At 34.4% G+C, this 24,044-nt stretch overlaps 1 protein-coding gene across 1 annotated transcript in view; it reads left to right on the top strand.

Annotated features, from left to right (window-relative positions):
* Nucleotides 1-24,044, top strand: part of EFCAB13 (EF-hand calcium binding domain 13) — a 201,090-nt gene that overhangs the window by 36,205 nt on the left and 140,841 nt on the right. The window contains exons 9-15 of the mRNA XM_087854723.1: nucleotides 717-1,211; nucleotides 3,304-3,441; nucleotides 4,698-4,769; nucleotides 10,707-10,850; nucleotides 13,971-14,045; nucleotides 18,818-18,961; nucleotides 21,171-21,242. Coding sequence (XP_087710849.1) covers nucleotides 717-1,211; nucleotides 3,304-3,441; nucleotides 4,698-4,769; nucleotides 10,707-10,850; nucleotides 13,971-14,045; nucleotides 18,818-18,961; nucleotides 21,171-21,242 — 1,140 coding nt within the window. The remainder of the gene's footprint in view (nucleotides 1-716; nucleotides 1,212-3,303; nucleotides 3,442-4,697; nucleotides 4,770-10,706; nucleotides 10,851-13,970; nucleotides 14,046-18,817; nucleotides 18,962-21,170; nucleotides 21,243-24,044) is intronic.

Here is a 24,044-nt window from a genome sequence, read left to right as displayed (position 1 = left end):
TAAGTGAAATGATTTCATAGTCAAGATTGTGTTGCTACTCTGTTGAAGTTTCTTGTTTTTCTTTGACTTTACTTGATGATCTCATAGAGTTGTTTTGAGGATCAAGTAGTATAACATTTGAAATACTTTAAAATGTGTTATTCAAATGTAACGTACTATTCTGAGCCATCAGGTGGACTTTATAAATGAAGCCCTAGTGTGGGACGTCCTAGTAATATTTTTCTAAAGATGTTATTTTATATACAAAGTTACTTTTCCCCCCACAAGTACTGAGAATCTTTGGAGAGTAAATATTTGTATTGTGACTTTATAAATAAAAACTTCCCCACTACAACTTCCTTGTAGTTTGATATGCTCATAATTAAGGGATTTGTAGCTGTATTGACATATCAGCCTATTATCTTTCAAAACTGGCAAAGAGTAGAGAATGAGAACTATCTGCTTTAGGAGGCTATTACTTTTGATTCAGTGTAACTTTGAATTGCTTTGAATGGAAGAATTTAAATATATTAAACCAGAAGATTACATTTAACCTAGTTAATAGTTCAATCTTTTGGTTATCACCTCTGTAATTTTTTTAACATGTTAACTTTATTTTATGTATTTAAGCAACTGATAATTTCTTGAATAGATTTCATGAGGACTTAGTTATTTAAAAAAAACCATTTCAAATTGTACAGGTAAATGAAATAATTAAACATGTTTCTCTTGCTTAGCAATTATGGAATGGTCAGCCTTGGATGAATCTACTTCTAACAAAAAGTTATCAAATATGTCAGAATGCTATCTACAATATAGGAAGAAAAGCGTTTTATCTTCCAGGCTGTTTGAACCATCATTATTCCCAAAGTTAAATAGAAAAAACCTCCAGTATCATAAAATAATGGAGGATAATGATTACCTTGGATTTAAAAGATCAAAAAATCCTTTGCAAATAAAAAAATTCCTGAATGGAGTTGATAGCAGCAATATAGGATCCCAGGAACCATATTCAAAGGATGGTATAAACTTTAAGAAACCTTCAGAGAAGATTGAAATTCATGACTCAAAGTCTATACCACATAACTTGAAGAGTATTACGAGCCTCAAAAAGTCTCCGGATAAAAGTGATACTTTTAGTATCCCCAAACTTCAGAAGCCAGCTGTGAGAAGGCATTCCAGCCCCCTAAAACAGGTTTCATCAAAGGAAAAAGCTGCAGTGAATGCTCTGGGTCAGTATCATATACATAAGTCAAAATATAGGTCCTTGAGTTCTTGAGTTATCACAGAAACAAGCTGAATTAATCAGTTATTAGGTAATTGTATGCATTTCAATTGTCAGTACTTTTGAGTAACTGCCACTTCTGGTCTGTAGGCCAGTGCATATAAAACTGTGGTTTTGATGGTTGTGCCTTTCCAGATGTTCCCTTTTTCAGATGCCTAACTTTGACCAAGAAGCTTATTCAGTGATTAATTGGACTCACTCAAGTTCCCTAGAAAACAGAGGGCCTGTTTTCTTTTGGATATGGTTATTTTATAATTTATTTAACAAAGTATGTAAGAAGTCTATATGAAATTTTTACTCAATTTAAATATATGATATTTAAATATATGATATTTATATAATTTAAATATATGATATCCATAATTTAAATATGTGATATCTATATCCAGTATGATATGATAGTACTTCAAATATTATCTCTTATGGATGTGGGAATATCAAAAGAAAATTAATATTATACAGCTCAGCTTCCCAGGGCTTTATCATCTTCCTCACAGATGAGCAAGATTTCCCAATCAATATATGTTTTCTTCCTTCTGTGCTACCTCTATCACAGAAATACTGTGTATGGAAATTAATTAAATACTCTTTCCTGTAGTCCTTGGCTGAAGTTACTTAAGTTATGTTTATTTTCTTTAAAGAAATGTAGTGACCTTTTTATTGCATTTCATATTACATGTAATTGTTAAAATGAGTGCTTTTCTTATACAGTAATAGTGATTCTTATACAGTAATGCATGTTTTCAATAACACAGTTAAAAAGGGAGTGGGCTCTATTAAGGAGGCACAACAATATTTATCTTGATTCCTTTACCAGTACACTACTGTTACTCTGTGCCTCATTCCTATTTCTGAGTTCTTTATATTCCAGGAAGAATTAAAACCCTGATTAAAGGAATAATGGACTAGTAGGCATTTTGCCAGTGAGCAGAAGATGACTGTGGAAGAAAGTGGTTATCTATCTTCCTGGTGTCACTAAAATAAAATTTCATTGCCATACTTAATGTTCTGAGTATAGAGAAGTGTGAAATAGTTATCTGATATAACTTCTCAAAATAATTGATGGTAATTGAGCATCTATGAAATGTGACTGTCACATGATTTACATTTTAAAAAATTTTAATTTTAATTTTAAAATAATTTTATAATCATAATAATTACACAAAAGTAAAGACATTCCTATATACTCCTTGTCTAGTTTTCCCAGGTGTTAAGATCTCGTATAACCACAGTAAATGCACTAAACAAGGAAATTAACACTGATACAATATTATTTACTATTCTGAAGACCTTTTTTGATTTTTTTCATTTGTTCCACAAATGTTCTTTTTCTGGTTCAAGGTCTCATCCAGGATCAGACATTACATTTGGTTGTCATGTGTCCTTAGTCTCCTCCTATCTGGGATGGTTTCATGACTGTGATACTTTTGAAGAATATTGACTAGTTATTTTGTATAATGTCCCTCATTTGGGGTTTTTCCTGTATTTCTTCATGAATAAGTTCAGGCTATGCATTTTTGGGTGGAATACCACCAAAGTGATATTGTGCCCATCTCAGTGCATGATATTAGAGGGCTCATCATGGCCATTTATAACTGCTTCTAAAATTTTATGATTTTGAAGATTGTGAACTGAAAGTGTGGTAGACTCAAGTGACAGGAAGGGGAAGAACTCTCATTTTTTGCTTGGAATCCTAGAATTTGAACACATTGATGTTTTGATCCCTTGAACTCATTCATTATATTTTAATGAGAACCAAGCAGCATTGGGTGGGCCACTTGAGCAGGTTGTTCCTCCAAACAAGTAGTTTATAAATGTTTATAGAAGTTTCATGATTGTTTTCTGTTTGAAGTGTAAGGGAAATATTTAGATATAATGTAAGATACAACAGAAATATGAAGAAAAAAGCAGTCCTATGAAATAACATTAAGTAGATAAAACTTGCTTTCTGATTACTAGATAAAGATTTTGGGTGCTAATTATTGCTTAAGACACATAAATTCTGTTGCTAAATAGTACTTTACATTTTGTATATTTAGAAAACATGTGTGATGCTATCAATAAACTCCAAGAAAATTACATTGCTGCAGAAGAACTTCAGTCCATTTTACCTTCAATAGGAATTACTTTATCAGACAAAGAGTTCAAGAAGATTGCGACAGACACTAGTGAACATGGTGAGACTGATAATGCCAAACTTTTTGAGAAAATTAGATACTTTTATTGGATACTGTTAAATGATGTTATAAGTTCTCTCAGCTAGGAATGGAGCAGAATGGGCCCTGCTAAAGAACATTCTAAAAGAACAGATATAAAAATGGAAAGTAGTATATTAAAAAAAAAGTTCCTGGAAAGTCTGACCTAATGGATTGGTTTGGAGGAGCTAGGCCTTTTATATCTCAATTTTTTATGTAAGACTCCATGACTATGCCTAGCTATGCCTTCTAGTATGGGACAGGTACTGGAGAAGTCTGATCCAGTTGTAGGGAGGTTCAGGCAGTAAGACCACAATATCTAAGATGTACAAAAATCTCTAAGCCAATAGCCTGAGGATCCAAGAAGAAATAATTGGAGACTCCAAAATGGAAGAGTGCTACAACTAGGAATTTAGGGCGAATGCTACTTAAACAAAAAGGCAAGAAGTTAGTATCTAGATGTTAAATGGCATATCCCAGTCACCAGCCTAAATTCAGGGCTGAGTTTAAGTTTCCAGGAAGGGTTGTATTAGAGAAGTTGTTTTATCATTAAGTAAGAACTGTCCACAGCAGAAGTTTAGTTGAGGAGAGGGCAGAGGCAATATTTTGGGAAAACACTGACTTGGGAATATGTTAGAAATGAATTCTTAGAACCTGAGCAAAATTTCCTAGCTAAGGCAAATAGAAAAGAAGATTTGATTAAAAAAAAAATCTAAGGAGTAGGTGCTACTAAAATTATTGAGCCCCTTCTGTTGCTTATCAGGATTGGTATGATCACTGTGGAGAGTTTGTACCTAAAAAAAGATAGTTATTTGGATCAGCTGGATACTAGGTGTAGAGATGGGGACACTTGGGTCTGTAAGACCTGGTTAGTATTGTCAAGGTGTCTCAATGGATAGCATATTGACTGGGTTTTCTTGATGGTATGAAATAGACTCAAATTTCTCATGGTCCATCTATATGGGCACTTTTCCTTTTTCCTGTATTTATCAAGAACTGAGTACCTAACTCAGTCCATTGCACTTTATAGTAGATATTTAAAAATTGTTGAGTAATTGTTGCAATGAAATGAACCGACCTTATTTAGAAAGACTCATCTAGGGAGACAAGGTATGAAGACTTGATAGGATGATGATGAAGAGAAGGAGAGGTAATTCTTTCATAGTTGTATTAAAATATGAATTTGCCTTTTATGAAAAAGCACAACAGAATGCGTAATCTAACTCTTTATTTTACAGAAAGTGGAATGGTGAACTTAGATGACTTTATGAATGCTCTCTCCATGGAGCAAAGTGTTCCTGAATATGATGGTAGGTGGGAAGTTTATTTTAAAATGGTTTGGAGGAAAGAAGCAGTTAGGTTGAAAAGAGTTAGGTTCAACTGAACTGAGTTTGCTTTTCAGATAGAGACTAAATAATCCTGAAATCCTTAGGCAAGCCATTTGCCAGTTTTTTTTAAGACTTGCTCTATCAAGGTAATAATAGCTAACTTGCTTATCTCACAGGGTTGTTATATGGATTTTAAAAACTGTAAAGTACTACATAAATGTACGGTAATAGTAAGTGAGATGAAATAGGTACTTAGCTCCATTCTTAGCAATTGATGGATGATTTGATTTTTAATTTTTTAAAAGATTTTATTTATTTATTTGTGTGTGAGAGAGAGACAGAGAAGGCCCAAGCAGGGGGAGCAGAAGGACAGGCAGAGGGAGAAGCAGGCTCCTGCTGAGCAAGGAGCCCAATGCGGGACTTGACTGCAGGACACTGGGGTCATGACCTGAGCCAAAGGCAGACGTTTAACCAACTGAGCCACCCAGGTGTCCCTGATTTTTAATTTTTTATAAGGAACTTGTTTGAATGAAATACTGATTTGGTTTGCTTTTGTTTTAGACCATTTCTAAAAACAGTTCTATTGGTGTACAATTGACATACATAAAATTCACCTATGCAATTTTTATGAAATTTACAGTCATACAACCATTACCACAAACCAGTTTTAAAATTTTTGCTATGATTTTATTTTTTTTATACAAATAATTAAATATTTTCCAGCAAGATTTAAAGAAATGAAAGATAATAAGGGTAGCTGTTTTTATTTCCTTTTATTCATATACTAAAGAAGAAAGATAAACTTTTCCTCTCTTCCCAAAAGATTTCTCAGATAAGGAAAAATTAATCCGAAGGAAAAGATTTTCTCTTATACTTAGATAAAAAGTCTCACATTAAAAGCTACGTTATCATTTGTCGTTTCTGATGAATGTAAGTTCTTAAATGTCTGGATTTCTTGAAGACACTATTAGCAAATCAATTTCTTGAATGCTTCACTGTGCAATCATTTTTTCACCAACTCAGTCATTGTTTCATTGCTGTTTTTTGAGGTAATGTCTTGGTCACAGCTAACTACCCTTCTTCCCTCCCCCCACCCTTTTCCATTATACTATTTTTAGATTTTATTTTTAAATGTGGTATTTAACACATAAAATTTACCATCTTAACCATTTGTAAGTGTACAATTCAATAATGTTAGGGTTAAATATATTCACATTGTTTTACGACCAATCTCCAGAACTTTGTCACCTTGCAAAACTGAAACTCTGTACCCATTAAACAACTACCTATCTCTGCCCCTCCAGCTTCTGGCAGCCATCATTCTACTTTCTGTTTCTGTGAATTTGCCCACTCCGGATATTTGAGTGAAATCATAACAGTATTGTCTTTTTGTGAATGACTTATTTCACTTATCATAATACGCCCAAGATTCATCTATGTTGTAGCATGTGTCAGAATTTCCTTCCCTTTTTATGCTAACTAATATTCCATTGCTCTTGTATACTATATTTAGTTTGTCCTTTCATTCATTAATAGACACTTGTATTACTTCTACCTCTTGGCAGTTGTGACTAGTGCTGCTGTGAATGTGAGCATGCAAATATCTCTTTGAGCTCCTGCGTTCAATTCTTTGGAAATTGGACCAGAAGTGGACACAATCAAGTTTTATAACATTTCCATCATTCCTAAAATCTCTTATGCCCATTTGCAGTTAAATCTCTACTTACATCCCCAGACCACCACTAATCTACTTTCTTTTTTAAAAAAGATTTTATTTATTTATTTGAGAGAGAATGAGAATGAACGGGGTGGGGGGCAAAGAGAGAGGAAGAAGCAGACTCCCTGTGGAGCAGGGAACCCCACACAGGACCCTGAGATCACGACTGCAGCTGAAGGCGGATGCTTAACTGACTGAGCCACCCAGGTGCCCACTTATCTGCTTTCTATCTCTATAAATTTGCCTCTTTTTTTACATTTAATATAAACAAAATCATATAACATGTGGTCTTTTGTGCCTGACTTCCTTCACTTTTTTTGAGGCTAGTTCATGTTGTTGTCTGTATCAGTAGTTTGTTCCTTTTTATTACTAAGTAAATCCATACTATATTTTATGGATATACTTTATTTTGTTGATGGTTCACCAGTTCACGGACCTTTCTTATTTGCAGTTTGGGACTGGTATGAATAATGCTGAAATTAACATTTGCATACTTGCCTACCAGACACCAGACATATATTTGTGTTTCTCTTGGGTAGATTCATAGGAGAATAATTACTAGTGTGTGTGGTAAATTTATGTTTTGCTTTTAAAGAAATTGCCAAACTGTTTTCCAAAGTAGTTATGCCATTTTTATTCTGATCAGCAATGTATGAAGATTCTAGTTTCTTCATATCCTTGTCAACACTTAGTATTATCTTTTTGTTTATAACCATTATAATAAGTGTGTAGTGGAATTTCATTGTAGTTTTATTTTGCATTGCCCTAATGACTACTAATGTCAAGTATATTTGCACATGCTTACTAGCCATTCATATATCTTTGGTGAAATATGTATTCAAACTTTTGCCCATTTTTAGAATTCCATTTTGGTTTATCTGTAGTGTTTCAGAGTGTATCTCTTTGTATAGCTTTTTAAGTTGTTGTTCCAGGTATTACATTATATATGCATAACTTACCACAGTCTACTAGTGCCATCATTTTACCAGTTCAAGTGAAATACAGCAGCCTTATCTCCTCTTATATCCCTCCCCCATTTATGATATAATTGTCTTAAATAATTTTTTTACATTTATTTAAAACCACCTCAGGCAGTATTATAATTTTTGCTTCAGCCATTAAACTTGATTTAAAAATTTAAGAGGAGAAGGAAAGCCTACTATATTTACCCATATTTTGGCTTACCATTTTCTTTCTTCTTTCCTGATATTCCAGAGTTCGTTCTTTTATCCTGTCCTTTCTGTTTAAAGAAATTTCATTAGCCATTCGTAGGTCTACTGGCAACAAATTCTCTTAGTTTTCTTTCATCTGAGAACATCTTGATTTCTTCTTCACGCCTGAATATTTTTTCCGAGTATGGGATCTTAGGTTGACAGTACTTTCCTTTCAATACTTGAAAAATATTGTGCCACTTTATTCTGGATTCTGTGGTTTCTGATATAAATCCTGACATTCAGATTGGTTTTCTTTCCATACAGTGTTTTTCCTTGGATGCTTTCAAGATTTTTTTTCTTTGTCTTTAATTTTTAGAAGCTTAATTATGATGTTTCTTGACATGGATTTCTTTGGATTTATCCTGTTTGAGGTTCACTTTTTTTTTTTTTTTTTTTTTTTATCTATAGGCTAGTGTTTCTTGCTAAAAATTTGGAAGATGTTCAGGCATTATTTCTTTGAATACCTTTTCTCCCTTTTTTTTTTTTTTTAAAGATTTTATTTATTTATTTGACAGAGAGAGACAGCCAGTGAGAAAGGGAACACAAGCAGGGGGAGTGGGAGAGGAAGAAGCAGGCTCCTAGTGGAGGAGCCTGATGTGGGGCTCGATCCCAGAATGCCGGGATCATGCCCTGAGCCAAAGGCAGACGCTTAACGACTGTGCCACCCAGGCGCCCCTGAATACCTTTTTAACCATGGTCTCTTTCTCCTCTTCTGGGACATAAATGTTAGATTTATTTTATTTTATTTTTTGAGAGAGAGAGCAAACAAGTGGGGGCAGGGGGGCAGGACAGAGGGAGAGGAATAAGCAGGCTCCCAGCTGAGCCTGGAACCCGAGGAGGACAACGTGGGGCTTAATCCCAGGACCCTGAGATCATGACCTGAGCTGAAGTCAGATGCTTAACCAACTGAGCCACCAAGGTGCCCAATTAGATTGTTTTTATATTCCTACAGGTCCCTGAAATTTTTCATTTTTTTGGTCAGTTTTCTCAGTGTTGTTCATTGGGTGATTTCTATTGCTGTCTTTCAGTTCATTGATTCTTTCCTTTCTGTCCTCCCTTCAGCTTTGAGTCCATCCTCTGAGCTTTTTATTTCAGTTATTATATTTTTTAGTTATGAAATTTCCATTTGGACTTTGTGTGTTGATGTCTGTGCAATAGACAAAGCACACTGCTCTCTCAGTCTTCACATACTGGCCTTGTACAGGAGAAGACCCTCACCAATCAGTCCAGCCAGATATTCTCTGGGCCTTCCCCAGGCTCCAGGACTGACAAGACACATGCTGGTTCTTGAAAAGCTGAGGTGCTGGATGCATGGATAAACTCTTCCCGCTCTAGGGGGAGACTAAGAGCTGAGATTTTTAATCTACTGTGTGCTCAGCAGAGGAGAGGGTCACTGGTATCTACCAGCCCAAGCCACTACCTTTATTCTATGTAAACAACTAGGCTGTCCTAGAATCATCAGAGCTCCAAGATTGGCAAGACAAGAGCCAGTCATCTGGGGAGGCCTTTTGGAGAAGTTGGACTGGTAGATATGTGAACCAATGGCTCCTTTCCCTTGGGTGAAGCTGGGAGCTCTTCTGGATCATATGGTGCTGTACTGGGGGCAGGGTCTCCAGCTTTTGCAGGAGGTTGTCCCAAATCTTCCTACCATCTTCAGTGCATCTGGTTTTGCCTTCTCCTGGGGTATAAGAGCCTTTCAGTTAGTTTCTGATTTCTCATAAAGGGAATTTATTTTTGAATTTCTTTTTTTTTTTTTTTTTAAAGATTTTTTATTCATTTATGTGACAGAGAGACAGCCAGCGAGAGAGGGAACACAGCAGGGGGAGTGGGAGAGGAAGAAGCAAGCTCATAGCAGAGGAGCCCGATGTGGGACTCGATCCCGGTACGCCGAGATCACGCCCTGAGCCAAAGGCAGACGCTTTAACGACTGTGCTACCCAGGCGCCCCTTATTTTTGAATTTCTGCTCAATCAGTGTGTTTGTGGGTAGAAGGGTCCAAGGCTTCCTACTCAATCATCTTGCTTATGTTACTTATCAGCTGTTTACTTTTAAATGAGAATTTCTTTCACCTAAAAATTCCTTTCACGAGATAGGAACATGTGTCTTGTTGTACATATTTATATATAAAAATCATCTTTTTAAGAATCATCTAATTCAGACATCATTTTGATCATCATTTCTTTGTTTAGCAATCCATAATGACTTCCAGTGGTTGACTAAAGTTGATTAACTCCTCCTGATAATGGCTTTAGTGCCCTCCAATGCCCAGCTTCCTCACTTTACCTATCCTAATCTTCTATTAAAGAAAGTCTATTTGAGTTTAATTTGTTCCAGAGTTTACACACACACACACACACACGTGCATGTATCTATCAACCCCCTTAATAATTCTATATATTTGCAAGTTATTTTAAGAAAGTTTTCATTGCAGTAAAAATTTATCTGTTTAAATTTAATGAATGGAATACTGCCCAAATTTGTGAAGCATTTATTCCAAAGTATTATAAAAATACATATAGGATAGTTATTTCCAAGTAATAATATTTATATATACAGAAGATAAACTAAGATAAATTTACCAAAGACTGAGCCATGTATCACTACTAAAACTTACCCCAATTCATCATTTGGGATTGACGGTTTTCTACTTGTGTTTTTGCTATGGAGAAACAGACTGCTAGGAAATTTTAAATTATTAGAAAATTAAATGAGGAAATTGTATAATATTTTTGTTCCTATGCGTTTAAATTGCAATTAAATTGGCACTTCCTTAGATACAGAGACTATAGCAAGTAGAATACATTTTTGGCTCTGATTTTATACTTTGTTGGTTTTCAGTATTATTAAGGATTCTAGTAATTCTTTTTTATACATAACGTTTCTGAAGTTCTTGTTTGTTAACTTAGTGTTAAAATAAAATTCATCTTACTATTGGTGTTTTCTTTTTGTCTTATATTTAATACTTAATAGCATACTGCTTTGTTTTCAGTGTTGACTGATGTCATTAAAGCCATTGATAAAATTAAAGATGAAAATATGGATTATGAGGATCTGAATACTTGTCTTCAGGATTTTGGAGTTTACCTTTCTAAGCCAGAATTTGAGAAGATCACAGAGCTGACTGAAGCTAATGGTAAGTGATATATTTTCAGGAAAACTGGGTTTACACATATGAAAGAGGGTCACTTTGCAATTTTTTCTCCTCAGAATAATGACTTTATTATTTTTATTAGAAAAAAGGTCATTAAAATTAAACCAATACAGAAAAATACTCAAAAGTACAACAAAACACACAAAATCCCATTACCCAGAAATAACCAGTAATAACCATCTTTTCAGACATTTTTTCCCAAAGGCAAATGTGCAGACAAAAAGGAAGTAGGGTTTCTGATTTTGCTTTCTGACAAGGTAGAGGTCAGGACAAAAGGCATTAAATGGGACAAAAGACTCTTTATTATGTCAAAGCCCACAATTCATAATGAAGGTACTAGTGTTGATCTTTATAACTAGCTAACTTTGTTATAAATAGTTATAAATAACTAACTTTGACTAGTTTCACCCTTATAACTTAGCAGCAACTTTTCTAAAGCGAATGGGTGGTAGTGAAGTAGACAAATGGGTGGTGTTATAAGTGAAATGAGAATGGCCATGAATTGATAATATTTGCAACTAGGGGGAGAGTAAATGAGCTTTTATTACAACATATTTTTTATTTTGTGTACATTTAAAATTTTCCATAATAAAAAATAAAAAAGTGAAAAAAATAGGAACGAATATAAGATATGTAAGACCTATGTAAAGAAAATGATAAGACTTTGTTAAGATATTATAAAATACCTAAATAAATAGAAATATATCCCATATTCATAGGTTCAGAGACCCAAGACAGTCAATTCTCCTAATTTATTTATCCAAAGCAATTCTGTTAAAACCTTGACTTTTTTTGATGAGTTGATTCTAATATTTGTATGAATGAACAAAGGCCAAGAATAGCTAAAACATTCTTGAGGAAAGAAAACATGTGTATAGGGGTGTGTGAGTGGTGTTGGAGGGGACTTGCTCTCCTTAATGTCAAAACTCATTATAAAATGTGTGAGAATAGCACAGGGATAGAGAAATTGATAGGGCAGGATGAGAAACTCCCAAACATATCCACATACATATATGGAAACATACATAATGAGGTGGCCATTACTTGGGGGAAAAACACCATTTAATAAATGATGCTGGAATAATTAATTATTGAAATGCAAAAAATGAGATCAGATCCCTATCTGTGTATCATATTCAATAATAATTTCCAGATGTGAACAGTAAAAGTTTTAGAAAAAGAGAAGAAAATTTTTCTGACTTGTAGTTAGGAAGGATTATTTTTAAGATACAAAATCACTAACTGGAAAAGAAAAGATTGATAAATTTGACTGCATTAAATCAAAGACTTTTCTTTATTAAAGGGTAATACAAACAGAATGAAAATAGATGCCACAAATGGAGTGAAGATTATTTGCAACACTCATAACAGCGAAAGATCATTGTGGAGAATATATAAGGAACCCCCATAAATTATCAACCCAATAGAAAAATGGTTAAATTGCAAGAACAGCCATTGCCAGATGAAGGAACACAAGTTGCTAATAATCATATGAAAAGACTCTCAACATCATTAGTAATGGGGGAAATGCAAAATTTAGGCTACAGTGAAATATCTTTTTATACCCACTAGATTGGTAAAAATTAAGAAGTCTGTTAATTTAATTGTTGGTAAATAAGGCAAAAGTGGTAAAAGAACTTTGAAATGAATGTTTTTCATACTTCATGACTTAGAAAATCCACGTTTAGCTATAGCTCTCTTGCACTGATGTACAAGGAGACATGTTTAAAAATGTTCATGGCAGCACTGATCTTAATAGCAAACCAAAAAAAAGGAAAAAAGAAAAGAAACAACATGATAAGTGATAGAATGTATAAATAAGGTGTGGTATTTGCTATTGGTGCATAATGGGATACTAATAGTGTAAATATTAGTGAAAACAGTATATTATAGATGATTCTTGGAAACATAATATTGAATGAAAAAGCAAGTTTCAGATTGCTATAGTAATCTGATAATTTTTGTCGAGCTCTAAAACAAAATTAAGGAATATTTTGTTTCTCCTTTTTGAACTTATATGTAAAAAAACAAGAGATTGGCATATTTGAAAAATTCACCAATGCTCTTTCTGTAGAGAAACAGTAGAATGGAATGGGAGAAGTATAGAAACAGATGTAACGGTATTAATAATGTTCTTCAAATGGATGGTGGGTTCTGTGGTTCAGCTGAAACATATGTGTATCAAATAGACATTATAAAAAATAAGAGAATCTATTGCTTTAGAAAGTTTTATGCTCCTTTTGGTGAATGTAAATCTTCATTAACTCTAACATTCCCCCGGAATTTTTTAAGTCTCATTTTTTTTTTAAGTCTCTAAATATTTGGCTAAGAATACAAAGTGATTTGGTGCTCCTTAAAGTAAACTTTTCAAAGATGTTTAATTTTGGGAATAAGACAATAGGCTGTGCCTTACTTTTTATAGATTAGAATTAGAATTTTTTTAAGTGGGGTAAGCATAGGAGTAGAGTTATCAAAAGCTATTTATATTTATAGAAAACCTTTAATGTGGCCTTAGAAAATTCTTAGAGATTTTTTAATCCATTCTAATATTGGGATATTACATATAATCAAGGAGAGACATTTTCTAAGTATAAAATGACTATTAAAGTATTTAACAGTTTCAGTAGTGTACTGAAATAAAAACAGCAATGTGAATGGTAGCCTGATGTGGAAGAAACCAGAAATCGAGAGAGCTCACTTTTAATCTCTGATCTTGTATTTCCTTTTGTGACCTTGGGAAAGTGCCATGATATCATGTACAAGTATTTTTTCTAAATATGTAAAATAACATACTAATTCTTCACCTACATATCTTAGTGAATTGTTGCAAGGCCAAGACAAGGTAATGTAAGTTAAAAGTAAAAATACTGTACACTTGTGGCTAGAAGGATTTTGATAATTTTCCTGGCAATTTTCAGCATTTACTTTCTCCCTGTAAGTTGAATTGCTTTTTCCTCTTATACCCATATATTTTTAGTGATATTAGCTGATGGCTACAATTATATTATCTCCCTAAATAGAGAATTTATTTTACATAATTCAGTATTTGTCTTAATAATTTAATACTTGAAGATACTGAAAAAAATGTTCTTTTCCCTTTAGAAACAAAAAAGGTGAATTTTAAAGAATTCATTGATACGATGATGACCAATACGGAACGCTTCTCTGAAAAATTATGTATGTAAGAACATCATATTTTGTGCTTTTAGTGGACCAAATGGTGTGACAGAGTTTAGAAGAATGTAATATACCAAAAGACATTTTAGAGGTTATCAGGCAAATAAGTACCTGGCTTACTGCTGATATGTTTGGCCTTAATTTTCTCCAGTAACGATCCCTAAATCCAGAACAACTTCCACGTGCAAATGAGTTGAAAGCTATCATAATCTCACACTTACTATATCCGTGGTTAGAACCACATATATAAAATCCATTTCGGAAAGAGTTAAAATGTCTTTCCAATTTGGGGAAGTGATGCCATCTAGTGACTATAGTTAAGTACTAATATGCAGATTTTCTACTTTAAGCTGTTAGTATTTTTTTTTCCATCTTCCAATTTATTCAGTAACATTTATTGAGCCATTTTACGTACCAGGCTTTATGTTAAGTGTGAGTGTGGTAAGCTGAGAAAGACAGTCTCTGCCACTCAGAAGCTCACTCTAAAGAAATATAAGGTCATATATGTATATTTTAAATGGAGTGAAGTTAGTATTTTAAAAATTGGGGTTAGGGGTACCTGGATGGCTCAGTTGATTAGGCATCTGACTCTATCGCAGCTTAGGTCTTGATCTCAGGGTCATGAGTTCAAGTCCCGCGTTGGGCTCCATGCTGGGCGTGGAGCCTACTTAAAAAAAATTGGGGTTAAAAGTAGCATTTTGTTATTTTGTGCTTAGTTATTGAGTAATATTGCATTTTAAGTAAGTTATTTTACCTTATAAATCCATTTAATTTGCTTTCTGTATAAGGAAACAGTAGATTAATTGGATGAAGAGATTATTTGTATTGTTAGATCATTTTCCTAGGAATTTCAGTTTCATGGAGATAAATTTTATTAGCACAGAATTGTAGAGTATAGTATCTTATTCATATCTGTAGTTATATTTCCTTTCTCATTCCTAATATTGCACATTTATGTTTACTGCTTTTCCTTTTTTCTTCATCTGACTGCTCATATCTTCATTAGACTGCTTATTCGTTTGGTATACCTCATTGAGACCTTCCATCCATTTACCCCTCTACTTTCTCCTTACCCACCTCTCTCCCTGTTTTCACATTTCCTTCTTATGCAGTTTAAAATCTCTGATCTGTGTATCTCAAATACCCTAAACTCTCTTGCCCCTTTGTTGCACCTAGCCAACAAAACTCCCAACCCTGCTTTCCTTCCTTGTGGCTGACAGCATTTCTAGAGAAAATTATACTGAGCAAATTGAATAGAGTGCCACTATAAAGTCTTGATTATCAGTGTCTGCTGGCCTTTGACACTGCCTAGGAATTATGTGATTGTTCCTCCCCAGTTAGCTTATTTTTTCGCTCTCTGAAATAACTATTTAAAATCTCCGTTCTCTCAAACTTTCATTCTTATCCCAACCTCTACCCTTCTCACATTTAGCAGATAACTTTGCCTTTATAGGGAAGTTAGAAGCCTGTCTCTCTTTAGAGGACATTAAGATATTTCCAGATATTTTCTTCTAAAAATTTTAAAGTTTCTCTTTTTCATATTTAAGTCTTTAATTCACCTAAAATTGATTTTTAAGTATGGAGTGAAATTGGGACCTAATTTAATTTTTTTCCATAAGGATAATTAGCTATGACAGTTTTATATTAATTCTTTGTTTTAAATTTATGTATTATATAAATCATTTGATTTTTGAATCCAACACTCACACATGATAGCCTTGGGATTTAGGTTATCGTTGGAGATGTATTCCCTCCCATTCATACCTCAGGCAGAGAATTTCTTCACTTCGGTTTCTTCAAGAATTTCTTTTTGAATTCTTAAAAAGTTGATCAAAGTGTTTTTAGTCATAATTTTTAGATGAGAAGACTTTCCAGGGTCCTGGTTTTAAGTAGGCATCTCAATTATAATTCTAGACTTGTCTGTACCGCATAATAACAACAATAATTGCTACTAGTACTCACATTTATTGAATGCTTACTATGTGCCAGTACTATTCTAAATACTTTTTATTTATTAAGTCATTTAATTCTCATATCAACTCTATTATTATGTTTATTTTATGGATGAGGAAACCACGGTATAGAGGTTAAAAAAGTCACATAGCTAGTCTGTGGTAGAATTAAGATTAGAACTCAGATGGAGTTTATGCTCTTAAGTTCTACATTATCCCATCTGACTGCTATGGCATCAGCTTAGGCACACACACAAATCATATTTCTTCCTCATTTCTAGTATCTGATGATTTCCCTTTCTATTGAGCTTAGCGTTCATTTGTTTAGGCCCCAAAGTTAGGAGTCGTTCTTGATCTTTTTTCCCTTATGACCCTAGCTCCACCACACCCGTCCCTCATTCAATTCATTACCAAATTTTTATTGATATTTTAACTTAGTATAGAATATGTTTTGTGTCGGAAATTGAAGTGGAATGTGGCTATCGTCAAAATACTGTATTGCCAGTTCTCTAAAAACACTCATTCAGGTTTTGACCTTGCCACTCCATACTAGCTTCTTTACAAAAGTTAAATCTCATTTTGTTAAGTCTAATCATCAATTTTTTGTTTTCATCTTGTTTACCTCCAGCACTTTTTTTACTTCAAGTATCATTTACATACAGTATTATATTAGTTTCAGGTGTACAGCATAATGATTCCACCATTCTTATGTTTTAATTTAATATATTCAAAATTTTTCTTCTTGTGTTTTCTGTGATACTGTAATCTCCTAATATTTATCCCATGTTATTGGCTCTTTTTTTTTTAAATGGAGATTTAATTGACATATAACATTGTGTAAATTTAGCCACACAAAGTGCTGATTTGATACACTTACATATTGCAGTATGATCACCACCATAGTGTTAACTGACACCTTCATCACATCACGTAATTATAATGTAATTATCCTTTCGTTTTTTTGTGGTGAGAACACTAAGATTTAGTCTCTTAGCAACTTTCAAGTGTATAATACAGTATTGTTAACTATAATCACAATGCTGTGCATTAGGTCCCCAGAACTTGCTCATCTTCTAATTATAAGTTTGTACCCTTCAACCAACATAGTCCCAATTTCTCTACCTCTCAGCCCCCGGTAACCACAATCCTACTTTCTTTCTGAGCTCTGCTTTTTAAATTGTAATTAATTAACTAACTAATTTTTTTGAGTTCTGCTTTTTAGATATGAGACCTTGCAGTATTTATTTGTCTTTCTCTGTCTGCTTTATCTTACTAAGCATGGTGCCCTTAGGGTCCATCTATGTTGTCACTAATGTCAAGATTTCCTTTTTGCTTGTAGCTGAGTAATAGTTCATTGTAAAAATCGCTCTTCTTTTTTGGTCTCGTTTGCTGGCTGCTTCCTCTCTGGCTGACTTTTAAATGTTCGCACAATCCCAGAATCCATTCTGAGTCCCATTCTCTAAGCCTCTTCCTGAATAATCTTACTACTTTAAATAATATCTCTATCCTTTTGACTCCCCATTTATCTCATACTTAGTATGTATAAAAAGGAATTGTTGCTCTCCAACAATCTTATTCTTTCCCTAGTCTCTCTTATCTCAGTTTTTGACACCACTATCCACCAGTTCCTCAGTTCTCCAACCTAGGAGTTCTTCGTGGCCCCAGCCTCTCATTCAGTTCATCACTAAATACTCTTGGCTTTGGGGCACCTGGCTGCTTCAGGTGGTAGGGCATTCGACGCTTGATCTCTGGGTTGTAAGTTTGAGCCCCACATTGGATGTAGAGGTTACTTAAAATCTTAAAAAAATATTTCTCGGGTGCCTGGGTGGCACAGCGGTTAAGCATCTGCCTTTGGCTCCGGGCGTGATCCCGGCGTTATAGGATCGAGCCCCACATCAGGCTCCTCCGCTATGAGCCTGCTTCTTCCTCTCCCACTCCCCCTGCTTGTGTTCCCTCTCTCGCTGGCTGTCTCTATCTCTGTCAAATAAATAAATAAAATCTTTAAAAAAAATATTTCTCAGCTTCATTCTCAAAACATGTCCTTTATTTGTCTACTTCTTATTATCTTCATCACTATTACCCTTGTTGAAGCCACTGTCATCTTTTTCTCCGAACTACTACAGTAGTTTCCTAAGTGCCTGATCTTCCAGAGAGTCCCTTCTCTACACAGCAGCAAAGTGATCTTCTACACATTTGTAATGAGATAATTTCACCCCTCCACACACATTAAACCTTCCATTAAATTCTGGAATTTATTAAATAATTTGGAATTAAAAAAAATTTTCTTCCCATGGTCTGCAATGATAGATTGTAGAGGAAGTAAGATCCAGGGAAGAATTTTGGTAGGAGATGTAGAGTAAAAGCTATTTAATTCATTTTTTAATCAATTGGGCTTGTTTATGAATTCAGACTTCTATAAATCTATATAGTTCAAGGCAAATTACTCTATAGTGGTTATTCAGGGGTGGGGTCACTATAAGTTCTTGAAATATTTCAGAATCCTCAAAGACACACTAATTTTGATGCTAAATATTTTATTGTGTTTTAATATTTGAAAATTGGCAGGGGTGCCTGGCTGGCTCAGTTGGTAGAGCATGGGACTGTTGATCTTGGGGTTGTGAGTTCAAGGCCCAATTGGGTATAGAGATTATGTAAAAATAAAATCTTAAAAAAACAAAGAAAATTGGCAGTCATTTATGCTGTATTTGTTATTCTTCTTAACCATAAAAATCTTAATTCCTGACTAGTCCAGATAATAGTTTACTGTAGTAACTTCTTGGACAAGCATGTTTTAAAACTTGTGTGTTATCTACCCTTAAGTATTGCCTGAGACTATTGAAAACCTCCATAATCTCAACAAAGAGAAGATGAATGCTTCTCCCCTGTGGAACACTCTATCCAGGAGGAATAATTACTTGAAGAAAAGAGAATTCCTAGATGCAATGAAATTAGCAACAATTGATGGTAAGTACTCTAAATATTAAAATTAAAAAATATACCAGAATATGGTTCTATCTTCTATCAATCTTTATTTTTCCTTGTATCTTATATTAGGTTGATATGCCAATATACACATTTAGGAAATATAAAGAAAGCTCAGATTGTTTGTCCTACAGAAAAAAATGTTAATATCTAATTTACTATTACTCTAAGTTGATCAAATATGCATTGTGACTATCTTCAAGTTGTGTAACATGTTACTGGAAAATAGCATATCCCAGTGAACACAAAAGGGATTGTTAGGAAATATTAAGAGATATCTTTCAGTTTTTTATTAAACTACTTGGGATATCCATACTGTTTTGTTGAAATAGGCTTTCATTTAATTTGCTATAAAAACCCATCCAATGGTGGCTACCACTTCTACTTAGTTAGCAAGTAAAAAAAAGATTCAAACAAAACAAAAAATAAGTTCACAAAAGCACTGTAAAACAAAGACCATGGACTAAAATTTCAAAAATAAGACTATCATTTACTGCATATGTCCTGTAAGCAGAGAGAGGTAGTACACAGCCACAGGTGAACATTTCCACTCCCTCATGATGTTACAAATGTATTACCGTACGCTTGTACGTGGAATGTTTATGTAAGCTAGCCTAGTAACAGGAGCACGTGTCTGGGGTCTTTGTCAAAGAACTGTCTTTCCCTGTGAGAATTACTTACCCCTTTTTCTCCATTAAGCTCCTGTTTAAGTGACGCTGGTAATTTTGGACTTTAAGTGTGTTGGTTGTTTTGTTTATTGAGATATTCGAGATGGGAGGATTGGTCAAAATAGAAGGAATAGTAGGGATTTTCCCCCCCTCTCTTTTCTTTTATGGCAAAGCTTCAGTTTCTCTTGATAGAGTGAGTGGAAGTTGAAGGCAACACGTACCAGAGAAGGTATTATGTAGCATTTGTTTTAATCAGACCAAAAGGTATCATTTTATGAGCTATAAAAATAACTCAGTTACCTATAAAATTATTGTGATAATAAAAACCTCATATACTGTATCCTATTCATTATTATGTACTTATAAAGCAGAAACACAGTGTGTAAAATGTAGATTATTCTACCAGCTAAATCCCAATATATACATGATATTGAAAATTTTGTGTACCCCATCTGTCATACTGTTTCTTCTTTTAACATTGGACCTTTAGTACAAAGTGATTTAATTCTTATTTTAATACAGTGGTTTGCAAAGTTTTAAACCTTGTTATTTTTGGTTTTGTATTTATATTTGGTGCTATTAGAGCAATAGAATTCTTTTCTTCTAAATGAAATCTTACAGAGTACCTCAACATATAAATCATAAAAGTTGAATTTCTCTGACTAAAGTGGGGGAAATGACCAAGTGAACTGCTTAAGTAGCTCAACAGAGACTTAGAAACATGAAGAAAAACTTAAAATTTACTGACATAGGATATTCTTTTTTGACCATTGTGTGTTAAGAAGGAAAAAAAGGACTGATTTTGATTTCCTGTACTTAGTGAGATTGAAGAATTACTTCTTGGTTATTGTTGGTATTCCATATTGACTCATTAATATTCTAAAGTATATTTAAAGGTTTTAAAAAGTACTTTTTGATGGTTACAAAAAGACATTGAAAAATCAAAGGTATTTATCATTTGGCAAATTTAGAAATGCTTTCCCAGTACCTCATTTTATAGCATCTGTATTCTATCCTCTGATCATAAACTACAGTAATTCTAAATCCTTGGACTGTTTCCCTGTTCCTGACTAGGAAAGCAAAGCTGCCTCTGTCTCCTGTGTTTGTCACTTTGTCTTTGTAATCTGGTATCTGTGTGTTCTTGTGTAAGAAATGGGTATAAACATGTGTTAGAAATTATAGAACCATCTGGCTTTGGAAAAATCTTTAAAGTTAATCTGATACGGTATTTTTATCCTCAAGCATTTGAAAGGTTAAGCTAAAACTGAAGTTTGTCTTTTAGTGTTATCTCTAGGAATATGGATTACACAGTTTCTCTTTATTAATGGAAATTGAAAACTCACCTTTCTCCTATTAATCTTAAGGTTTATTCATTCCATAAAATTAATTTTTTGGTTAGTCAACAATATGAAAAGGAAATATTCTTATGAGTACATCAGATGATTTACATTTTTAGAGATTGCTCCATTGGATCCTGACTTTTGCTTAGTGAGGCTGATCTATTAAAAATGTTTTTCTTGCAGAAGAAGATGAAGTACAAATAGAAGAATTTGGAAAAGTGGTAAAGGATATGCGTGATGCCTCCAGAATAAAAGGTAAATATTAGATTATTTGTGACTGTTAAATTTATTTTTTTGAACAGATATCGTTTTGTTTTTTAGCATTTCTGGTTCTGCTAATTTCTGGTTAACATGTTGGCATTCATCTGTTTTAAAGCAGGCAAAACTTGGTTTTGATTAAAATTTGGCAGCTTCCATGATGAAAGAAAAAAGGCTTTTTCTGGAATGGGGTCTGTGTAAAGCTATTTTAAATCCCCTTTTTGTTTCTGGGCTTTATGTAAAGTCAGTTGCTGGCTTTAAATTTTTTCAGATATGAATATTTTCTATATCATTTTAAGCCTCAGACTTAGGACTGTACGCACTGTGTAGGCTTCTGTATTGTAGAATTTCTCAGAAATCTTCTGCTTCCTTTAGTAGACATTCCTCATGTTCCTTTCTTTGGCTTTTATTAAAATACAAGAATGACCATGTACATTTTGGTAGCATGGGTGTTTTCTACTACTTGACTTCCAGTTTTTTAAAAAGATTTTTATTTATTTATTTGTCAGAGAGAGAGAGAGCACAAGCAGGGGGAGCCGCAGGCAGTGGGAGAAGCAGGCTCCCTGGTGAGCAAGGAGCCCCATGCAATGTGGGATTCAATCCCAGGGCCCTGGGATCATGACCTGAGCTAAAGGCAAACGCTTAACTGACTGAGCAACCCAGGCATCCCATTGACTTCCATTTTTGCTTTAAGGTTAAAAACAGAGCTAAAACCAATAAAGATCATACTCATGGAGTTTGTGTACTTTTTTGTTTGGAAAATAAGTTTTAAACTTACTATCACTACTAATTTGTTTGAATAACCACTCAAATGACTATTTGGTCAATAGGCACTATCAGGAGAAGAATAACAACTTAGGTATATATTTAGGGAATCAGATGCAGAGTCATTTCTGGAGGTAAAGAAGTAGACTAATACTTTGCAGATTTTCAGTAACCACTCTGCCTTGCATAGGAAATATCTTACATTATTGTTTCTCTTTTTGGTTAAGAAAAGTGTTTAATAATTCCCTGTTGACACATAAATATGTTACGTGGTTCACATAACATAATTAGCATCAACATAGTGTAGCTAATTAGATTAGCTGGGTCTAGGAAACAAAGCATAGAGGTAGAAAAGAACACAGGCCATGGAGTATGATATGATATGCAATGGTTTGTGGTTTTTTGACTTACCAGCTGGGTAATCTCTCTAGGCCATTCTGGTTTCCTTATCTTTAAAACAAACTAATAAAATCATGTTTCTCATAGAGTTGTCAGGATCGAGTGCAAAAACATGTAAAGCACATAACCTAATTATTAGGCACATATTATATACTTGGTAAATGGTAGTTAATTTTGAAATCAGAGAGCAAAGCTCAGAAAGTACTGGTATTCAGGACCGGTAATTTTTTATGAGGAGGAAGGAAAAAATTTAGAAATTAAGCCATTGGAAAAGGAGAACAGATATAGTTTAGGAACCTGAATCTGGGAGATGGTCTCATTAAGGGGATGGCCCTGGAATCTGTCAGCTAGTGCAATGTAAGGCCAATAACTACAGGGAAGAGTTAGGAAGCATGTAGCAGGCCTGAAGCTGCTCTCCTTAGGAAAGCCAGCTTGCAAGTTTGACTGGCACATGAGAACTTGGCTTTCAGAATGTTTCCTTCATTACTAACGGATAAGGCTAGTTCACTGTGCCTTGACTATTTGTTGGCAAACTTGGAGGGGCCTAGAAAATAGGCATATTATGAATAAAGTTCTATGCTTTCCTTCAACATACACACATAATTATAAGGGATTGTGGTCAGGTGTCTAATCTTGTAGTTTAAGATTTTAGAGGTGGGGCAGCCAATTCTAGGTAACAATGAGTAAGATTAAGGATAGCCATTGGTTTGGATGACTTTGGAAAGGAAGTAAAGGCTTTTTGGAGTTAAGAAGTCAAGGTCATCCTTATTGTCATCAGATGATAAGGGGAAATAGGGTCGAGGGAGGATTATGAGCAAGGTATCAAGATCCTCAGAGATGGTGAAAGTGTGCTCAGAAAGTAATAGATGATGGTGTTAGGAGGGTGGCATAGGTGAATGACAGGCCTGAACCTCAGAGGGGAGGACTACGGGTTGATTGAAGGTAGAACTAAAGTAGCCTGACAGCAGCAGCAGAAGCAGCAATTTAGGGGTGTTTCTCTGCTTCCTGGTCCTATGTGAAGCATGGGAGGATGAGCAGCCCCCACTCAAGATGGTTGTGCAAGGAAACCGTATTTTAAAGGAAACCAAGTTTTAGTTAAAACTAAGAAGCAGAGCTGATACAGGGTTTTAGGTGCTGGCAAAGCTCAGATTGCCATTTTCTTTTTTTTTTTTTTTTAAAGATTTTATTTATTTATTCGACAGAGATAGAGACAGCCAGCGAGAGAGGGAACACAAGCAGGGGGAGTGGGAGAGGAAGAAGCAGGCTCCTAGCGGAGAAGCCTGACGTGGGGCTCGATCCCACAACGCCGGGATCACGCCCTGAGCCGAAGGCAGATGCTTAACCGCTGTACCACCCAGGCGCCCCAAGATTGCCATTTTCAGTTGACTCCCCGTGATGTTAGGAGGACAGAAACTGAGGCAGGATCAAAGGTACTAAGGAGCTGTGATTACTATTTATAGCTAGTTCGTGATGGCTTTACTACTACTAATAGTAGTAGTGACTTTATTGCTATTAATATGACATTTATTAAGTGCTTGCCATATATCTAGCTTTGTTTTAAGTGTTCTTCATACATCATCATATTTAATCTGCACATCAACCTTGTGAGGTAGATAGTATTATTATCTCATTTTA

The sequence above is a fragment of the Ursus americanus genome, chromosome 23, assembly GCF_024610735.1.
Source record: "Ursus americanus isolate L20-20 chromosome 23, mUrsAme1.1.p, whole genome shotgun sequence".
NCBI lineage: Eukaryota > Metazoa > Chordata > Mammalia > Carnivora > Ursidae > Ursus > Ursus americanus.
The sequence above is the reverse complement of the archived record's forward strand: the minus strand, read 5'-3'. Positions and strand labels throughout refer to the sequence as shown.